At 45.5% G+C, this 19,732-nt stretch overlaps 1 protein-coding gene across 23 annotated transcripts in view; it reads left to right on the top strand.

Moving 5' to 3' along the window:
* Positions 1 to 19,732, top strand: part of R3HDM2 (R3H domain containing 2) — a 177,843-nt gene that overhangs the window by 154,023 nt on the left and 4,088 nt on the right. For 18 of the 23 annotated variants that reach the window (XM_023557962.2, XM_023557944.2, XM_064284006.1 and 15 more), the window contains 9 exons: positions 732 to 964; positions 3,880 to 4,094; positions 9,385 to 9,486; positions 11,544 to 11,786; positions 12,085 to 12,211; positions 12,451 to 12,611; positions 13,064 to 13,203; positions 14,344 to 14,444; positions 19,483 to 19,652. In XM_023557962.2, coding sequence (XP_023413730.1) covers positions 732 to 964; positions 3,880 to 4,094; positions 9,385 to 9,486; positions 11,544 to 11,786; positions 12,085 to 12,211; positions 12,451 to 12,611; positions 13,064 to 13,203; positions 14,344 to 14,444; positions 19,483 to 19,652 — 1,492 coding nt within the window. The remainder of the gene's footprint in view (positions 1 to 731; positions 965 to 3,879; positions 4,095 to 9,384; positions 9,487 to 11,543; positions 11,787 to 12,084; positions 12,212 to 12,450; positions 12,612 to 13,063; positions 13,204 to 14,343; positions 14,445 to 19,482; positions 19,653 to 19,732) is intronic. The other 5 variants (XM_064283998.1, XM_064284005.1, XM_064284002.1 and 2 more) reach the window with 1 other exon arrangement.

Genomic DNA, 19,732 nt, shown 5'->3' on the forward strand with positions numbered 1-19,732 from the left:
AGCATCTAAACACAGTGCCCCACCCCTTGCCATCCTGGGTCCCAAGGGCTTTTTGCTTTATCTTGCTGAGGACTTCAGCCCTTAGAGAACCTAGAACGAGTTGTTCCCAGACACCAACGTGGAACTTCCACAACACAGGTTCAGTCAGTTCCCAACTATCAGACTGAGCTTCCCCAAGTGCCCCTTTAGGCCACTATACTCCTCTTCCCACCCCTGGAAAGGTGGCCATAAGCAGCATCTCTACTGGCCTAGACACGTGTTATGTGGAAAACCTGTTCTGTGATTTATCCATGTCATTGATTACCCCTGCCTTCTAGCAATAGTACCTTCTAGGAGTCCTTTGGTTTTAAGAACTCTCAGAAGGAACTGATACCCCTCTGCTCCCTACAATTTCCTGCATGTGTGGGATCCCTGTAGGGCTGGTGAAGAGACCACAGCCAATCTCAGCATCATGTATGTGGTTTCTGTCCACCTCTGGTCTGATGTATTGAATTAGTTGCCAGTGCACTGTCTTCCAGATTTGCCTCTGTGCTCTTTTTGCCTGTACTGGATCTTGTTCTGTCTGCTCCCATCAAGTCTCAGTTGGCCAGCCAACTAACAAGAAGTCAGTGTCCATCCTCCCCCCTACCCTCACCCCTTCTTTGTTATTGAAAGAATAGAAATGAACTCTCTCCTAGCCCTTCTGCTGAAGTGGTGGGTGGGGGGTGCTCTGACCACTGTGGTCTTTGCAGGGGGAACCGAGAGGGGCTGAGCCGCACCTCAAGCAGCCGCCAGAGCAGCACAGACAGCGAACTCAAATCCCTGGAGCCACGGCCCTGGAGCAGCACAGACTCTGACGGCTCTGTCCGGAGCCTGCGGCCTCCTGTCACCAAAGCCAGCAGCTTCAGCGGAATCTCTATCCTCACCCGGGGCGACAGCATCGGGAGCAGTAAAGGAGGCAGTGCAGGAAGGATTGCCAGGCCAGGTACATCCTCTCTTCTTCCATGTCATGCCCATCCCTTCTTGCTTGTCTTCCGAGAAACATCATGATACTTAGTTTTAACAAAGCACTTGTCCTGGCATAGTTGTCTGAAAACCTAATGCAGCAAGATGAGAAGTTTGATTTCTTGGAGCCATCATCCTTTTGAGTCCCCTCTCTGATTTCCTTTCAAACCTTCTCTCCTGATTAAAAAACACTGATTGGGGCTTGATTATTTTGCCTGATTTCTGACGGAGGTCCAGGTTATATACTAAGATGAAAATGATAGCTGTTTTCATTGGTGGCCTTTGAGATTATAAAGTGGGTTTGTGGAGCAGAGGGTACCTTTAGAGTTCAGCTATTTATAATTAATTAGTAGCAGTCCAGAACTTCAAGAGAGGCTGTTGTGACTGCTCCCCTGTAGCCCAGTCACTGGGAAGGAGCAGGCACTCTCACGCATCCCACGTGCAAGGCCTATGACCACCCTTTAGCTCTCTTATACTCAGTGTGCTTCTATTTCACCATCCTCCTGCCTCCAAAAAATGGCTTGAATCTCATCCCAGAAGCTCTGTGAGTCTTGTTCTTGGTAGACATCAGTAGTGGTGAGGATGTTGCCTCTGACTCTCAGATCTCTGCTGCCCTTCTCTGTTACCTCCTTTCTAGTCCCACTGCCTCTGCCTTTGTTCAGGCTTTTTTCTTCTTTTATTTACTTATCACACTAGCCCCCAAGCCGATTTTCCTGCTCCATTCTCAACCCCTTGGAGAGCCAGTTTACCAATCTAAAATGTATTTAATCACATCAGTCCCCTCTTTAAAATTGCAGAATTAAAATTTAAAGTAATAGAATTCGTGTCCCTTCATTGCCTGTATAATAAAAGTCTAAACTACTTAATATAGCTTAACGTCCCGTCCTGACTATAGTTTTTTTTTTTTAATAATTTTTATTGTGCTTTAAGTGAAAGTTTACAAATCAAGTCAGTCGCTCACACAAAAACCCATATACACCTTGCTACACACTCCCAGTTACTCCCCCCTTATTACTCCTGACTACAGTTTGCCATCTCAATCTCATTTCCAGATTATCTGTCCTCCTCAGGCACTCTACCCATTTCTCCCCTCTCAGTCTGACAGCCTTCTGTTTATCCTTTAAGTCCATCTCTTTCCTCCTCCTCTTTAAATCCTTCCTGATCATCCCAGGAGTTAATTCTTTCCTCATCTTTACTTTCATAAAGCTTTGTTCATATCACTGATGTAGCCCTTATCCTTACCAGATTGTAATAGTCTGTCATGTCCATCTCCCATCAGAATATTCTGTGCTTTTAAGGGCAGGGACTTGTGTTCCCTTCACAATGCCTGGCACAGAGTAGATATTCAGTTAAAGTATCTATGTGAGTGCAGGAAACCCTGGTGGTATAGTAGTTAAGTACTACGGCTGCTAACCAAGAGGTCTGCAATTCAAATCCGCCAGGCGCTCCTTGGAAACTCTGGGGCAGTTCTGCTCTGTCCTATAGGGTCGCTATGAGTCGGAATCAACTCAACGGCAGTGGGTTTGGTTTATTTCATGTGAGTGCGTACATGCCTTGGAGAACCTGGAAATGGGAAAAATAGTTGGTAAAGTTTGTGTGTATGTGTACATGGCATGCACTTCGAAAGACAGGGTTGCCTCCTCAGCAGCTTTTATATAAGAGATGCTGCAAGTAGAGAAGAAATCAAAGAGAAGATATGTCCCTTAAGGGACCAGGAATCTGGACCTTCCCAGGAAGTAAGCATTCATATTTTAACGTTCTAATTTTGATGGCCAGATTCTAGGTACTTCAGGGGAGGTGCCTCAGCAGCCTCACATTTTGTTCAATTCCAAAACCAGACTTTTTTTTTTCTATTTCATCTAAGTGTTCTGTTTTTTCTGTTTTTTTTTTTAATTGTGCTTTAGGTGAAAGTTTACAGCTCAAGTTAGTTTCTCATATAAAAATTTATACACATATTGTTGTGTGACCCTAGTTGGCTATCCCTGTAATGTGACAGCACACTCCCACCTTTCCGTCCCGGATTTCCCGTGTCCATTCAACCAGCTACCAGCCCCTTCTGGCTTCTCATCTTGCCTCCAGACAGGAGCTACCCATTTAGTCTCGTGTATCTACTTGAACTAAGAAAGAAGCACAGTCTTCACGAGTATCATTTTATGTCTTATAGTCCAGTCTAATCTTTGTCCGAAGAGTTGGCTTCGGGAATGATTTTAGTTCTGGGTTAACAGAGAGTCCGGGGGCCATGTCTTCTGGGATTCCTCCAGTCTCAGTCAGACCATTAAGTCTGGTCTTTTTGCTAGAATTTGAGTTCTACACCACACTTTTCTCCTGCTCTCTCAGGGACTCTCTGTTGTGTTCCCTGTCGGGGTGGTCGTTGGCGGTAGCCAGGCACCATCTAGTTCTTCTGGTCTCAGGCTGATAGAGTCTCTGGTTTATGTGGCCCTTTTTGTCTCTTAGGCTAATATTTTCCTTGTGTCTTTGGTGTTCTTCATTCTCCTTTGCTCCAGGTGGGTTGGGACCAATTGATGCATCTTAGGTGGCCACTTGCTGGCTTTTAAGGCCCTAGATGCCACTCACCAGTGTGGGATGTAGAACATTTTCTTAATAAACTTTGTTATGCCAGTTGATCTCGGTGTCCCCTGAAACCATGCTAAAACCAAACTCCTGACAGTCAAGGTGGTTCCTGTCTCTGGGGAGCAAAAACCTGCTAAGGTGAGGATTCCCGTTGCAAGGAAGCTGAAATGTATCTGTGCTTATCCAAAGACAGTGGGGGAATGGATAGCAGGGTGGTGAAGAGAAAGGGCAAGGAAAGAGTAGAGCCCTGCAGCTGGGCCCTCCAGAACTGGTATGTTCATGGCTTGTGTTTACAACTCTTGGTGAGTCTCCTCTTTGCCTTAGGTGTGGCGCTAGGTGCCCCAGAAATGTGCAACCAGGTCACCTCATCCCAGTCTATCCGGGGCCTTCTCCCTTGTACTGCCCAGCAGCAGCAGCAGCAGCAGCAGCAGCAGCAGCAGCAACAGCAGCAGCAGCAGCAGCAGCAGCAGCAGCAGCTTCCTGCTCTCCCACCCACGCCTCAGCAACAGCCGCCCTTGAATAATCATATGATCTCACAGGTGAGTCACCACCCAGTGTCAGAGCCCCATCCCTCTGATGCACGCAAGCTCTAGAAGTACAGTCGTGTCGCTTAATACTGTAGGTGGCAGGAAGGATCAGGTTTTGGAGACATGCCATTCTCTCTCCCTCATCCTTCATTTGTTAGTTGTAGGGAAAGAAGAGTAAGGGCAAAGGTTTGGCCAAAGTGCTCTCAGTAGAGTCAGCCTTCTAGTTTTTTTGTTTGTTCTGTATTTCTTCCTCTTCCTCCTCAGAAATGTTAGTGGGATCTTTTACTTGATCGTGCTTTTCTACTGTACCCCACCTCCCCCAATACTCTGTCATTAGTAAGGGGATTTTGCTCACTATATCCAGGCAGTGTTTTGTTCTGTTGTACAGAGTCACTGTAAGTTGGAACCAACTCGACGGCACCTAACAACAACATCCACATAGGGAGCTTGAAAAGATCACAGCTCTCACCACAGACTGACTGTGTTTACATGTCTTGTGGCACATAAACACATATTTATGTGTTAAGGTTTGGGGGGAAAGGGAGTAATACTCAAGACCCCTGCCATACATATGCCACAAGGCACAAAGACCCCCAAATGTCCTTGTTTCTCATGCCATAAAAGGGCTATATCATTCTGAAATTATTTTCTGTGTGTTGAAGGATTGAGCAAATGAGTAGATATTTTGAGGATGTTGAGAACCAAGTTTCTCACTATCAGAGAAGTGAAGTACAAATATGGAATGGGGGTAGGCTAGAAAGAGTCCTGAAATTGGGAGTTTGTGTTATATAGATATAGAATAGATACATGTATTATATGTTTTGTTTTTTTAAGGGGGAGGGGCTATGTCTTTCTCCCATTGCTAGACTGGTAGGCTTTGGTACCAACTACAGTTTGAATGAAGTTGTGCTTCTGTGGAGACCATGCAAGTCACCAGGATAAGAATCAAGGCCTGTTCTGACCTGGAACCTCAGTGTTCTACATGTAAAAGTTACTTTAATACTCTGAGCAGAGCTGTGCTGAGATCTTCACTTACTCTCATCTTCCATGAATACAGCCCTTCCATGAACAGAGCTCCATAGCTTGTCCAAAAGTGTTGTCTGTAAGAGAAGTCAGGAAGTTTGACTATCTACACTGACTCTTTTCTGCTGTAGTTTTAAGTTTGCATTTCACCTCCCAGGTTCCTTCTTTCCCCTGTCCAGTTAGTCCAGCTTGGCTTTAGATAGAGCTCTTGACTGGATAGAAGAAGCAAGTCCCAAACACTAATACTTCAGGAACTGGACACTAGAGTAGAAAAACTCCAGAATGGCCCAGTACTGCCCTATCTAAAATATAGTGCAAAAAAGCTAAAGCAAAGAACACTGGAGACCTAGGAAACCCTGCCTTGAGTCTTAATATGACCCACATGCAGATCGTTCCTGTCCTTCATCTTAGTCCCTAAATCACTGTCTCATGGTCCTGACCTTTCTTGTTTACCACCATCCACCCCATTAAGTCTTGTTCATATCAGCTTACCTCTCTCCTCACCTAAGCATGAGGGGGTGTGTGTGTTTTTTTCTCTGTCCATGTCTTGATTCAAACCTATAAGTGGGTACAAACTCTGAGTTTCTCCCTCTGGTTGCCCCTTTCTGTGTTTCTGTGTGTGTTACATCTCACTTTCCTAAGGTCTGAATATTTTTTTGCTTTTTAAAAAATGTGTGTATTTTAATAGTCTTGCTCCATTTTCTCCCCCTTGGTCCTCTTATCTGCCTCCACCTTACTTCTGTACCTAGAAACAGATGGCATGAGCAGGAGGAATAAAGAGTAAATAGAGGGAACAGCTGTTTGGGACAGGAAACATTTTAGACAGGACGTGCAAGTGACCCCTAAGTTTGGCTCTAAATCCCAAACTTCTCTTCAGCGTCTGTGCTCACTGCTGGAATTAATTGTTAGCTCGAGGATTAATAGGTAATCCTTTGGTATTGGATGGATCTCTCCCACAGGGCATGTGGTACTAGACTTGGCACTATAGGTTGGGGACAGGAGAGAATTGTTTGGTCCAGAGATCTCTACACCCTCAGAGATGCATTCTTGAGATGAATCATGACCACAAACTCCGAATTCAGAATCTTATCCTGGAGAAGCTTTGGCGTCCCTGAAGCACTTATGGCAGTTGCTGAAATTATATACATACCATCACCCCCCCCCCCCGTATATATTTCTCTTTTTTTCTTCCTCTCTTTTTCTCCCTCTCCCTTTATCCTTTTCTTCTTACTGTCTCTTTCTTTTTCCCCGACTAGTAATCAGCACCGGGGGCTTTTCAAACTCAAGAAGTTGCTGAGCCCCAGAATAAACGTTGTGCAGTTTCTCAAATGGTACATAATAGTACTTGGGTGAAGGAAGTGACCCCTCCCCCTCCCCCACACACACACCACTGTGCTTACTCTAAAAATTGTCCTTTAAAGCAAAGACTTGAAAAGGGGTGGTTACCTTTAGCTCTGCAACAGGAGGCATTCATACTAGGCCTGAGGACAATGTGGGCTAAACTATGCTCTTTCCCTTCTTGACAGGCCTTCATGTCAGTAGAACATGTAAAACCAAGGGACAAGGCTGAGGATTAAAGGGCTAGTGGCTGCCTTTTGTCCAATTTGCTTAAAATGGAGTGGGGCCCTTAAAAAGAAACCCTCTCAGGCGCTCCTGGTGTCTTCAGGTCAGGCATCCAAGAGCCAATGACCTAGCCCAGAATTCACCAGTAGGTGGCAGTCACATTCCTTAGGGTCAGTCACTGGCTTCCTTGTGATTTCTCTGAGATTCCTTGACCCTGAAGTTTGAGAGTCTCCAAGGAGAGAACTGTAATTGAGGCTAGTAGTAGAAAAACTAAAACTAAAATATAGCACTGAGACCCTGTACTTTTTCCACTGCCCGTCCCCAGGTCATTGGAGGCCTAACAGGAGCATCATTTTTTCTCTCACTTTTTACTCAGAACTCACAAATATAAGGAAAACAGAGTTTTCCTAAAGTTTACCACTTCAATGTCCCTGTGGCCACCACCACTGACCCCCACCAAATATATAAGGCCTAAACCAAGTTAGGCCCTTCCCTAAAAGAAAACAGATTAGGATGTTAGGAAATGGGTTTTAAAGCGAGCAGCACAAGAAGCTCATGCAGCAGCACAAGAAGCTCATGCTGAGCAACTTGGCCAGCATTTATATTTGGAATGCCATGGCTTCCAGGAAAGAGGTGTGCCAGTAGAGCTAAAGGTTTACTTTCAAGGCTACAGCAGCATCTCTCCCAGATCACTTAGTGGATTCTTAGTAACTTCTTTCTAACCAAAATGACTTTCCATTTATTTAATCCAGATATCAGGTCCTCTCCTAAGGCCTCCGGAGTATTCTCCTTTTGGGGGGTCTTCTAATTCCAGCATTCTCTGCCTCCTGGATTATTTGGTCCCTCTGTGAAAGAGTCTTCATGGAGATACATGGCCAGACAGGATACTGATACCATGCCCCTGCACACACTACCTGAATACTCTCAGTCTGCAGAGGGAGCAGCCTGTGGAAGATGCTTGGATTGCTTTGTTTGAGTTCCTCCTTTACCTCCTGCCCACTCCTAAGGGGGTAGAGTGGAAAGAATATGTCAGGCAGAACTCTGCCACTTATTAGCTGTGTGATCTTAATAAGTGATTTAATTTCTCTGAGTCTTAATTTTCTTTATTTATTTTGTTGTTGTTGAGACTATGCACAGCAAAACATACACCAGTTCAACAGTTTCTCCGTGTATGGTTCAGTGACATTGATTACATTGTTCTCACCCTCCTTCTCTGAGTTATTTCTCCCCCATTAACATTAACTCACTGCCCCTTAAGGTTCCTATCTGATCTTTCAAGTTGCTGCTTTCAGTTTGATCCCATATAGGCAAACGTTTTATATTAGGTAAGCTAAGCTGTTGTTTGGTTTTAAGAAGACTTCAGGGGATGTTTTTGGTTTAAGGTTTAAAGATTATCTCAGGGCAGCAGTGTCAGGGGTTCATCCACCCTCCATGGGTCAAGAAAGTCTGAAGTCCATGAGCATTAGAAATTCCTTTCTGCATTTTACCCCTTTTGATCAGGTTTCTTCTATAGAATATTCGGTCAAAATGTTCAGTAGTAGTAGCTGGGCACCATCCTGTTCTTCTCATGGCAAAGGAGGCATTTGTTCATGAAGGTAAATTAGCCACATATCCCATTTTCTCCTCCTATTCCTGATTCTCCTTCTTCCTCTGTTGCTCCAGGTGACTAGAGACCGATTGTTATATAATAGATAGCTGTCTTAACTTTGTTAACTGTGAGAGTTATCTTATCTCCCTATGGGAGTACTGTGGACTGAAATGAGACAATGTATATAAATGTTATCCGTACACACTACCTCTCTTCTTCTCTCACCCTTCCTACTTCCTACTACTGGGGCTGTGACTGTATAACTGATGAGGTGATCAAAATGGCTGGAGGGGAAGAAGGGAGAGCAAAAAAATAACTAACCATTAGTTGGTTTAGAACACACCGTGTTCCTAATAAACAAATACCCCTGCTTGAGGCTAGTGAAGGCACTAGAGGAACAGAGGCTAAAACCAGGCTATTTATATTCTATTTCTAGATCCCTCCCCGCTTGCTTATGGGGGCATTTTTCATACTGCCCTCACAGACCAGAGGAGCAATCATGGAGCTAGAGGAAGTAACCAGAGTGAGGCATTAACTGGGTGCTTTTTTCCTCCTCTGCCTTCCGGAAGCGATGATCCTTGTGAATGAGCACTTCTTCTAGGAGAGATGTGGTGTGAAATCAGGAGAGTGGGAGGGAGAGCTAAGCCAGACCTTGGATGAGCCTTCCTACGGAGGCAGTACGGGTTACAGATAGGAATCCCTTCTCAAGTGGGCATTCAAGGAGGGCTATGATAGTGCCCCGCAGGAATCATGTGCTCAGGAAAAATGCTTTAGAAAAAGCTTTGTTGCAGTCAGGTAGACCCTGGTCCTGAGAGTCCTAAGATTGCTCGCAACAGCTGCAAAGTTCTGAGTGGCTAATGGAGCAGAGCATACAGTGGGTCTCTTCTTATAGGAGAGATTGCCTGTTTGGCAAAGAAATGTGAAACCCATAAGCTCTTCCCAGGCTTGGTCTCTAGCCTGCTTTACTGCCTGCTCAGCAGCCTTGCTGTTCATGTGAAATTTCTTTTATGATTAACCTTGTTGTTCCCCCCCTACCCCCCCCCCGCCCCCCCGCCGTCTCTGCCCCCTACCTCTTACTGTAACTGCCTTTTCTCTTCCCTTCCCACATGCCTCTCTGCTGGTCCACAGCCAGTCCCGGCTCTGCAGCCCTCTCCGCAGCCTGTTCAGTTCTCTGCAAGCTCCTGTCCCCAAGTCCTTCTGCCAGTCTCTCCACCCCAGCAGTACAACATGGTATAAACTCCATTCCCCCTTTTTGTCTTTGTCTTTGTCTTTGTGTGGCCTGTGTTTTGGGGTATGACTGAGTCCGTATGGGATGGCTTTGCAAGCATGCTGTGCTTTTTTTTAGGGAGCCATGTTGTGTTTCTTGAGGGGCCAGCATGGGCTAAACTAAACTTCATTCTAAAGACTTCATCACTACACTTCAGGCATCAAAAGATGCCTAAATGTAAGGCAGAGATGAACAGTGAGTTCCTTTGAGTTTCAGAAGAGGGAACAAAATTAGTTGCTTAACCTAGGCTCCGCTCTAGCATTTACGTCCTTCATCTCATTTGCTCCCTGGACATGTCTTGAGGAGCCTGGCTTACTTTGTACAGAGTGGTTCTCTATAATTCACTTTAAAAATAACACAATTGCAGATTTTTCTGGTACCGCTGGTAAAAACCTAAGATGTTCCCATATCCTACCATGTCATTTTACATTAAAATATTCTTACTCAACCATTCCCGAAGACAACTCATCAGACATGGAAGGGAATGGACAATGGGTTGGAGAGAGAAGCTGACGAAGAGTGAGCTACTTGTATCAGATGGACACTTGAGACTGTGTTGGCATCCCCTGTCTGGAGGGGAGATAGGAGGGTAGAGAGGGTTAGAAACTGGAAAAAGGGTCACGAAAGGAGAGACTGGAAGGGCTGACTCATTAGGGGGAGAGTAAGTGGGAGTATGGAGTAAGGTGTATATAAGCTTATATGTGACAGACTGACTTGATTTGTAAACGTTCACTTAAGGCTCAATAAAAATTATTAAAAAAAAATATTCTTACTCACTGTATAGTAGTATGTGCTGTTTAAGTTGATTTATACCGTGACTACAAATTCTTTTAAGATCTGATTTGCCTGGGAGTTGATAACTTCCATCATGGTTATAGGAGCCGTGATTTTTTATCTTGTGTTAATCACATCTCTCTGGTTTTTCATTAGAATACTGTCTTTCCTTTCCCACTTCTTATCTCTATTCTGAAAAGTCCTGGAGTGTGGACCTCAAAATAACCTGCGATTCAGTCCTTTTGTCATCTATTCCTGTCCAGTAAGGTAGCATAACATGAAGATTTTCAGAGTGAAAATTGAGTGAAACTATAAGAAAGTATTGCCTTTTGGCTTTTACTAGTTTCTTTTGCAAAAGATTCCTGCTCTGGTGTGGTTGTGGTGTGTGTTCATGTATGTGTATGTGTCAATTACTGTCCAGAGAGCAGAAAGGAAGAGAAAGCTAGCAAACCCTAAGCTTATCACTACACAAGTGAGAGATGGAACACCATTACTCTTGCTGCGTAGGGAAGAGGGCCGAGAGAGAAGGCAATTACAGACTGGCCAGTCAGTCTCGCCCTCCAGCTCAGCCACTCACCTTGGCCTCCTTTCGGAGGTGAGAATTGGAAGTGGTTTCTAAAGGGCTGGAGAACTCTAGGCTAGTGTCGGAGAACAGAGGTGGAAATGATCTGAAGGGGAAGTAAGGAGATAAGCAGCAGGAGTGGGAACCCAGCAGTCTTTCCCCTACATAGGAAGAGCTGGGGAGCCACAGGAACCTACCTACTCATAATCGACTCAAGGTGTCACCTTTATTATAAAACAGGACTTAACAGCAATGTAGGTGCCCTTTGTATGATTGGGGGTATAAGAAAGACAGAAAATGGAAAGACTTAGGATCTTTTTCTCTAACCTACTAGCTAGTCCTGTTTTTTCTATATATAGCAGTTGTGTCATTTCTCCCACCTCCCCACGAGTAACCCTAATACAGATCATAATCAGGGTAGCCATTGTTATCTCATATGTGGTAGAGAGACTGGCTCTGGAGTTGGGCTTCAAACAGCTCTTCACTTCACAACGGTTTAAAGTACCACATGACAGGTTTAGGGCTAAAAAGCGCCCCTCAGGTGCACAGAGGCAGGACTGTCCCAAATTGATGTAAGTAAGCCTCTAGAGAAGGTTGCTGTTGCTGTCTTGTCTGTCTGTGTTGAAACCAAAGAGATGACGCTTGATATGGCCTCAGTCCTTAAGTCCCCCTTTCTGTCAACAGGCAGATGACCTCAGCAATCCCTTTGGACAAATGAGCCTTAGCCGCCAAGGTTCTACTGAAGCAGCTGACCCATCTTCAGCTCTGTTCCAGCCTCCACTTATCTCCCAGCACCCTCAGCAGCCTAGCTTCATCATGGCTTCCACGGGACAGCCCCTCCCCACTTCCAGCTATTCCACCTCTAGCCACGTACCACCTACTCAGCAAGTCCTGCCACCCCAGGGCTACATGCAGCCCCCTCAACAGGTAAGCAGCTCAGGTCCCCTGTTTAAATCACTAATTCATTTTGTCCTCTAGTTTAGACAGACCAGAGGGGATACCTTTCCCCACCTGGCACTTGAGAGTTGTCATTCTAGCCAGGTCTTCTTTCTATACAATAGAAGTCTTTCCTTTTCTCGTTCAAACGTATATACTAATCCTGCAATTTCAGGTCCAGATATCTCTATTTGAGATTTCTGGTTATCAACTCTGATTCATTTAATGGTGTGGAGATGTTGGGGCTAAACTTGAGGGACCCTCATACATCTCTTCCCTTTCACCAAAGATCCAGGTTTCTTACTATCCTCCTGGACAATATCCTAACTCCAACCAGCAATATCGACCTCTCTCTCACTCGGTGGCCTACAGCCCCCAACGTGGTCAACAGCTGCCTCAGCCATCCCAGCAGCCTGGTAAGAGGAACTTCTGGTGTAAGAAGGCAATAAAGAGGGAAGGGGGGAAATAGAATTACCTTCACCATCCAAAAACGAAAAGAAAAGAAAAAAAAAAATACAGAAATGATTAGGTCCAAAAGAAGAATTTCCAGAAAAAGAAAAGGTAGACAGAATGGAGGAGGGAAATTACTGATACAGTGTGACCTCTTAACGTTGTTGAGACTGTTCTAATGTCTTCTCTGCCTCGCCCATCCTAGGTTTACAGCCCATGATGCCTACCCAGCAGCAGGCGGCTTACCAAGGCATGATTGGGGTCCAGCAGCCACAGAACCAGGGCCTGCTCAGCAACCAGAGGAGCAGCATAGGGGGCCAGATGCAAGGCCTGGTGGTTCAGTACACTCCACTGCCGTCTTACCAAGTGGGTGCATTCTGAGTCGGGCAAGGTCACCCAGGCCCTGGGGAGAAGAAAGGGAAGACAGCTCCCCAGAGTCTTCCAGACTGGCAATTCCAATACTAAGATATTGTCCACTTTCCCCTAGAATTTTTAGACTCTTTTCCCTGAGAGAGTCTGAGAGAAATCTTTATTTAAATTGTTTGGTCTTTATACAGCTGTGGAAATGCGTATATGCCCAGGAAAGTAGAGTCTAAAAGAAATCAGGCTCCTTCCTCTATGTCAGATGCCCAAGGGTTGATTGGAGAAGTGGGGGAATGGAAATAGCTCTGTAAGCATTTCCTTCAAGCAGATGGGGAAAACAGAAGGGGTCTCTAAGAGGCAGGGAAGGAAGCTGTAGTGCCTAGGCTAGTGATGACTAGGCTGTTCTCTCAGTGAGCTCAGTTGGGAATACAGTAGTCATTCTCTTCTCTGCCCAGGTCCCAGTGGGTAATGACTCACAAAATGTGGTCCAGCCACCTTTCCAGCAACCCTTGCTGGTCCCTGTGAGCCAATCTGTGCAAGGGGGCGTGCCAGTGTACTACAGCGTGATCCCACCGGCTCAGCAGAATGGTACGAGGTGAGGACTCCCAGAGAGTGGGGACTCATCTCTCATAGGCCTTCATTCAGCAACTGTTGGGCCATGGTTTTGTGTCCGCTGGCCTAAGAAAGGCAGGAGTAAAGATCCTAGTGGTGCCCTAAAGCAGGCAGAACATGAAGGAGTTCATTCTGCTTTTCTCCTTCTTGATTTGTATTTGAATTAAGAGCTCATCAGCAGAAAAAAATGCAATCTTTGGAGACAGTTTTCACAATTTCCTCATTTTTTGTTTTTCAAACTAATGGGGCCCGGAACTATGAGACAGAGACTGTTCATCATTAAGAGAAGCAATTTTGGAGTATACATATGTACAGTTTTCTGTGTACCTTTGTGTCTGTTGGAGACTCTCATATGGTATATCTATATGTTTGTTTATATCTGAGTATAGGTCATAGCTGATAGAATTTTAGAGGTAGAAGGCATCTTAGAAATAATCTAGTCAACTCTCCTCGTTTTCTTTCTTTCTCTTGTTTTATAAATGAAGAAATTCCAGCTAGGGATGATAAGAAATTTACCCAAATTTCTTAGCTAGTTAGCAGCAGAGCTGGGACTAGAACTCAAGTCTGGGCCTAACTGTATTTCTGTGTGTCTGTCTTTCAGTGTATGTGTATTTATCTCTTGTGTTTTTGTATGTATGTCTCCATGTTGTCTAGGGCTTTGTGCTTTTTTTCTCCCGTTCATCTTTAGGTGACTGTGTTTGCCGTCGTGTATATACCTGAAATCACAAATCTCCTTACTTCTTTTTACTCATCTCAAGGGCTATATATGTCTGTAACAGTCTTTGCCTGTGTTTCTGTTGTGTTTCTTAGAGTCTGTGTGTATGTGCATGTATTGCCCGTGTATGTGTCTGGTTTTTCCACACTGTTGGGAAGGGCATGTGTCGCTAACATTCCATCTGTAGCACTGATAAGCAGCTTTCTAATTGAAAGATGATCGAGTACAAATATATATAATTAACTTTGAACCGATGAGTGATTTTAGAAATTGCATGGCAAATTGGTCTGCGAATGGCTTGGAGCTGCCTCTGCCTCCCATGGGGGAGGCCTGGGAAGCAGCAGCTGTTTGCCAGGAGCTGTTCCTCCCTCTGCTGCCTCACCATTCCTCTCTTCTCCGTCTCCCCAGCCCTTCTGTGGGGTTTCTGCAACCTCCTGGCTCTGAGCAGTACCAGATCCCTCAGTCTCCCTCTCCCTGCAGTCCGCCACAGATGCCACAGCAGTACTCAGGTAAGAGGATGAAGACGGGTGGTTTGGCCACTGGCAAGAGCAAAATGCTGCTGAAGGGCTTGTGCTTCAGAGTTGGGAAGGACAGAGAGAGTGCAGGAATTGATTGGCCTGTCCCTGACTGACCCCCATCACTAGGAGAGAGCAAAGTCTTGGCTAGTATATTCAGAGATGCCAAAGCTACATCTTTGATTGGTTTCCTCATTTCCATTTTTTTGCCAAATCCAGCCTTACCCTCACATGCCTTTGGGAAATGCAGTGCCTACCTCTGTCTGTCTCCTACACTTGTTCTTCCGATAGACAGCTTTTCTTTTCTCTTTAAAGTGTGAAGGAGACTGATAAAATGTTTTTTAAGTCATATCTTAGGTTTGTTTAGCAGTTTTTAGTGTGTGCTCACGTACATTGTGACATTGTTATCTTCACCACAGTTTCTTGAGGAAATTTAAGACCCAGGTTAAATGACTTGCCGGAGGTCATAGCCCTAAAACTTTAACTTGGATCTTTTGACTTTCTGTGTTTTATGCTGCATCCTCAATTACAAGTTTTCCACAGGCTTCTGCACTCTATTCCTTTCCTTCCAGTGGGTAATAAATGGATATCGTGTTAAATAGCTCAAGGCTCTCTTTGGAGGGGCCAGCCACCACAGGTGAATAGGCCTATGCCATGCAGCCTCTCACTGTCTGCCTTTGCCAACAACTCCTCAACATACCAAGTACAGCTGCCCTTGCTTGTTTCCCATTCACAACCCCCGCCCCATATAGCAGGGCGCTGCAGTTAAAGAATCTCCAGGGGCTCTGGAAGGGAGGAAGCCTTAATTTAGCCTCCAGCTATCCCAATCCACTCTTACTGTGTGGATGTCATAGTGCCCTCTTCTGGTAAGAAGGAGGTATTTTGCCAGTTTTTCCCATTTAGAAATGGAATATTTTTCATTTAAGATTTTTTGCACCCTTACAACATTAGATGCTATGGAGGGGATTCCAGAATTAATCTTGCTCATAAAACATGATCAGTTCTTACCTTCAAGGAGTAATTACTTCAGTCTTCTTACAGGCCAAATGCTGAGAGGTTTAAATTCAACAGCCCTTACCCTTTATTACATTATTGGTTTCTCTAGCTTTTTTTCCTAGTGTCTGCCAGGGGCATTTGGCCTTGAAATTCCCAGTGGGGTATGGAAATTGTAGAAACCAGCTCTGAGAACCACTGTAGCCTGTGGTGGTGCTTGGTACCGCAGGGCATTTTCTCTCTTGTTAAAATAAGTGTGCGCGTGTGCATATGGGTATACTTGTATGTGCATTTTTGTGCGTGTTCTCAGTGGTATGTCATTATATGTATTGGGTCTTTCTGTGGTTATTCCTCTTCATATTCCAGAACAGTATCTTTGAATCAGCAACAAACCAAGTGAAAAGAATTTTTCATTACCTATTCTGGACCTAGTACTGGGTTACTAAAATAGCCATTGTTCTGCAAGTAAGCAGCTCTAGAGATCTGTGTTGGGATTGGAAGGAGATAATCTAGGTTCTTCCCAAATCAGCAGGAATGGAGAAAACCCTCTATTTTTCTTGCTTCTTTGGAATTTTTTCAGTAATATCTCTTCTTCCTAGCTACTCTGATTGAGCCTAGGCTTTTGACTGGCCCCTTGTACTTTTCTACCCACATGGCCTAAGGCCATATTCATCAGCCCATTGATTTTTAAAAGTCTTTACTCCCTGCTCATGGAAATCTAAGAGGACGTGGAAGTAGAAAACCAAGTGCTGCTTCTGCCTCCCTTTCAGCTTACCCTTCAGTGAGAGGATAGAAGGCAGGCATAGCCCACAAGGGCTCCTCCGTCACCTTCAGAGGACAGTTACCCGCCCTCCTCCTATATAGCAACATGGTCACTTTTCCAAAAATAAAGGCAGGGATTAGGATTGGCTGTTCCTGGAACAGCTGTTCCAGTTTATTAATACATTTTTGTAGTTACGCAGTTCCCCCCAGGCGTGGACCTTAATTCCTCCACTTTGATATTAGACATAACTGTAACCCCAGGAATCACTTTTCTTTCCACTAAAATGATGGCTTGCAGTCAGGTCCTTTGAGGTTTCTAGAGGGATCCCTGTTTGGAGAAGGTGCACACAGACGTGAAATGGCAGTGATAACTACACACAGACTCCCCCTTCACAGTGACACAGCATGGAGGGAGATGCATACAGAAATAGCCTCTCACAAACTTACTGACTCATTTTGTAGCTGAGGAGTTTCCAAAGCTGAGACTCTTTGTCCCATTCCGTGAAGACACCCCCTCCCCCACCAAAAACAAAGAAAAAGACCCCAAGATATTATTGGATCCTATCCTGTAATTTGGGAAAGATGCCTATGGATTTTATTTCTGTGGACATTTCCTTCTATAGATTTGATCTCTGGTGGTAAGAAAGGAGCCTACCAGTGTTCTACCTCAGTGATTAAAAAAAAAAAAAGTAAGAAAAACGGAAAACAGTTCTGCCAGACATAAATGTCATCTGTTTGTATTTATGCGGTTTGCCCTGCCCAGTCGACCTTTCTGCCCAGGTTTAATGATACCACTTAAAAAGCCATTCACACGTCCCCTCTCCTTTCAGAGATATCAAGCCGAAATTGATTTCCTTATTCAACCCCCTTCTTCCCTTTCCCATCCCGCCCCCCTAAACCTGACTCCTTCCCCCAATCTGATTATATGTAAGTGCTGTCACTGGGCAGTGGTTTGTTTGGTTTTTTGGGTTTTTTTATTGCCACATCTATTAAGAAGTAGCGACAGTTCAGCTCCTAACGGATGCCACCTGCTTTTGGCTGGAGGAAGAGAAGCATAAAAATCAGCTCATCAGCCGAGTGGTGCTCTGTGTCCTCAGCTGAATAAAGGAACAATGCTCCAGGCCAGCGGGGGAGGACTCAGTGTGGGGAAGAGCGCAGGAAAGAGGCTGCTACTGAGAACCCTGGCTTTGTTTTTGTTAGGATCAGAGAAAATAATGAGGACTTTGTTCTCCCCGCACTCCTTGAGCCCCCTAATAACCTCTTACGGCTACGTGTTGGTATTAGAAAGAGCTTCCACTGCCTTGCTTATGCCCACATCCTGCGTACTCACATATATCCACCCACCCCCATCCACCACCTTTCCTGGCCCAGGGCATTGGGCTCAGGTTATGAGCTGCCTTGCAGAAAAGCTGTAGACGTGAGTATTTTTGGCCCAGCCCCTCAGGTAGCAATGAGGTGTTAGAATAAGGTCAGTTGCAGTTTTGTTGGTAGAGGATGTTGGAGCAGGTGGGGCTTTTAGGATGGGGAAGTAAAATGCCCAAAGCAGCAATAGTAAGGGGGCAGTCCATAACGCGGCACAACTGCAGTTTTCCCGTGGCCCTTCTACACGCTGTGCTGAAGAGCACAGATACTCAGAGAGACAGGTTCGCATCTCCCCATCCCCTTGGCAGGGGATGGGGAGATGCGAACCTGTCTCTCTGAGTATCTGTGCTCTCTGATTAGGTGAACCCTAGAGGGTGAGGGTCACAGATTGACTGGTGAATGAGATGTGACAGATGCTGTGTCTCCTGAGCCTCTTTCAGACCTCCCACCGTTTCTCCTCCTTTGACCAACGCTACCTGAGAAAAGCAATCACGCTGACTTCCCGGCATAACTGGTGCCCGGGGCAGAGGCTACAACATTTCCTATCAGAGGAAGCAATGTGATGGTGGCTGCAGCAGCCCCAGAGCACTGCACGATGAAAACAGCAGCATTGCAGCAGTTTTTTGAGCAAACAATCCCCAGGCCTTATCTCTGTACCATCACACGTATGAACCCACCCTGTCCCTCAGTGGGAATATGGCCTGGGAGGTCAGGAGCAAACCATCACTCTGGACAATCCCCTGTGGCGAAGCAGAGCTCCTGCCCATCCCTCCCAGCAGGGACTCTCTGCCGAACTGCTGCTCCCTGACCTCTTCCCTTGCTTTTCACCGTGAGGAAGATTCAGGACTTAATGTTCCTCTTCATTGTCCCTTTCCTTCCCCCACCCTGTGAGAAGATATGGCATCCATAGTTGCCCATCTAAAACTTCCGGGACACATCCAGTCAGTCACCTGAACCTGTCAGTGTAGTCTTCAGAGTAGTGGATCCAACTCTTCCACTCCATTCCTGCTGCTAGTGCCCTAATTCAGAACCTCCTCATTTTCATTCTGTTTCTGTAGCTTTCTAACCAGTCTTCCTGCATCCAGCCTCTCCCTCCCTTCAGCCATCCTACATTCAGCCACTTGAGTTAGCTCGTCAAAGCGCAAGTCCTCTTCCCAACACATACAGGATGAAGTTCAAATTCTGACACCAACTATTTGTTTAATGTCTGTCTCCCTAATAGACTGTCCATCCCATGAGGGCAAGGACCAGGTTCGTTTGTTGTATACCCAGTGTCCAGCATTACTAGCACATAGTAAATGTTCCATAAATGCTTGTCAAGTCAAGAAATAAATACATCTCATCTCCGAATACTTCCTCTACATAGCCCCTGTGTCCTAGCACCTTGAATTATTTGTCATTTCTTGAATATGACATACATCTCCATGCCATTTTCTCTGCTTGGAATGTTCCGCAACTCCACCCTTGACCAAGAAATACTTTGTTCGTCTGGCTTAGTGAAGCTACATCTTCTCCAGAACCCCCAGAGATCACTGACTTATCTCCAGCCATTACCAGGAAAGCCTGCGTGTGTCACACTTAGGCCAGCTAAGCCCAGACTGAGTCCTGTGTCATGTTCACACATCTGAGCAATCTCACTTGAACATTTGGTAATACCCAACTCAAAATGGAGTAGTGTTCTACCAAGCATACCAAAGTACCCCTCACCAGGTGAAGACCAGGAAAGCATTGGTATCTGGAATTCCTACCTCCCCCCAAGCCTCCACAGGTTTGGGGAGAAAGAGTTAGAAGCTGAATCAGCAACCATATCAGATTCCTGGCAGGACACAGTTTACTGGCTTTCCCACTCAGGACTGGCTGGAAGGCCAAAATACAGTGTGAATTCACAACCAACTGCTTTTTTCCTGCCACTCAGGAGTGTCACCTTCTGGGCCAGGTGTGGTGGTCATGCAGCTGAATGTCCCTAATGGACCCCAGGCCCCCCAGAACCCATCCATGGTCCAGTGGAGTCACTGTAAATATTACAGTGTAGACCAGCGGGGGCAGAAGCCTGGAGACCTGTACAATCCTGAAAGTAGTCCCCAGGTGAGTCCTGCAGCCCAGCCGCATCTAGGCAAGGATTCTTCCCAGGGAGCAGTCTTTGCCATTGACTGAGCAGCCACTTC

The sequence above is a fragment of the Loxodonta africana genome, chromosome 4 (assembly GCF_030014295.1).
Source record: "Loxodonta africana isolate mLoxAfr1 chromosome 4, mLoxAfr1.hap2, whole genome shotgun sequence".
Classification (NCBI taxonomy): Eukaryota; Metazoa; Chordata; class Mammalia; order Proboscidea; family Elephantidae; genus Loxodonta; species Loxodonta africana.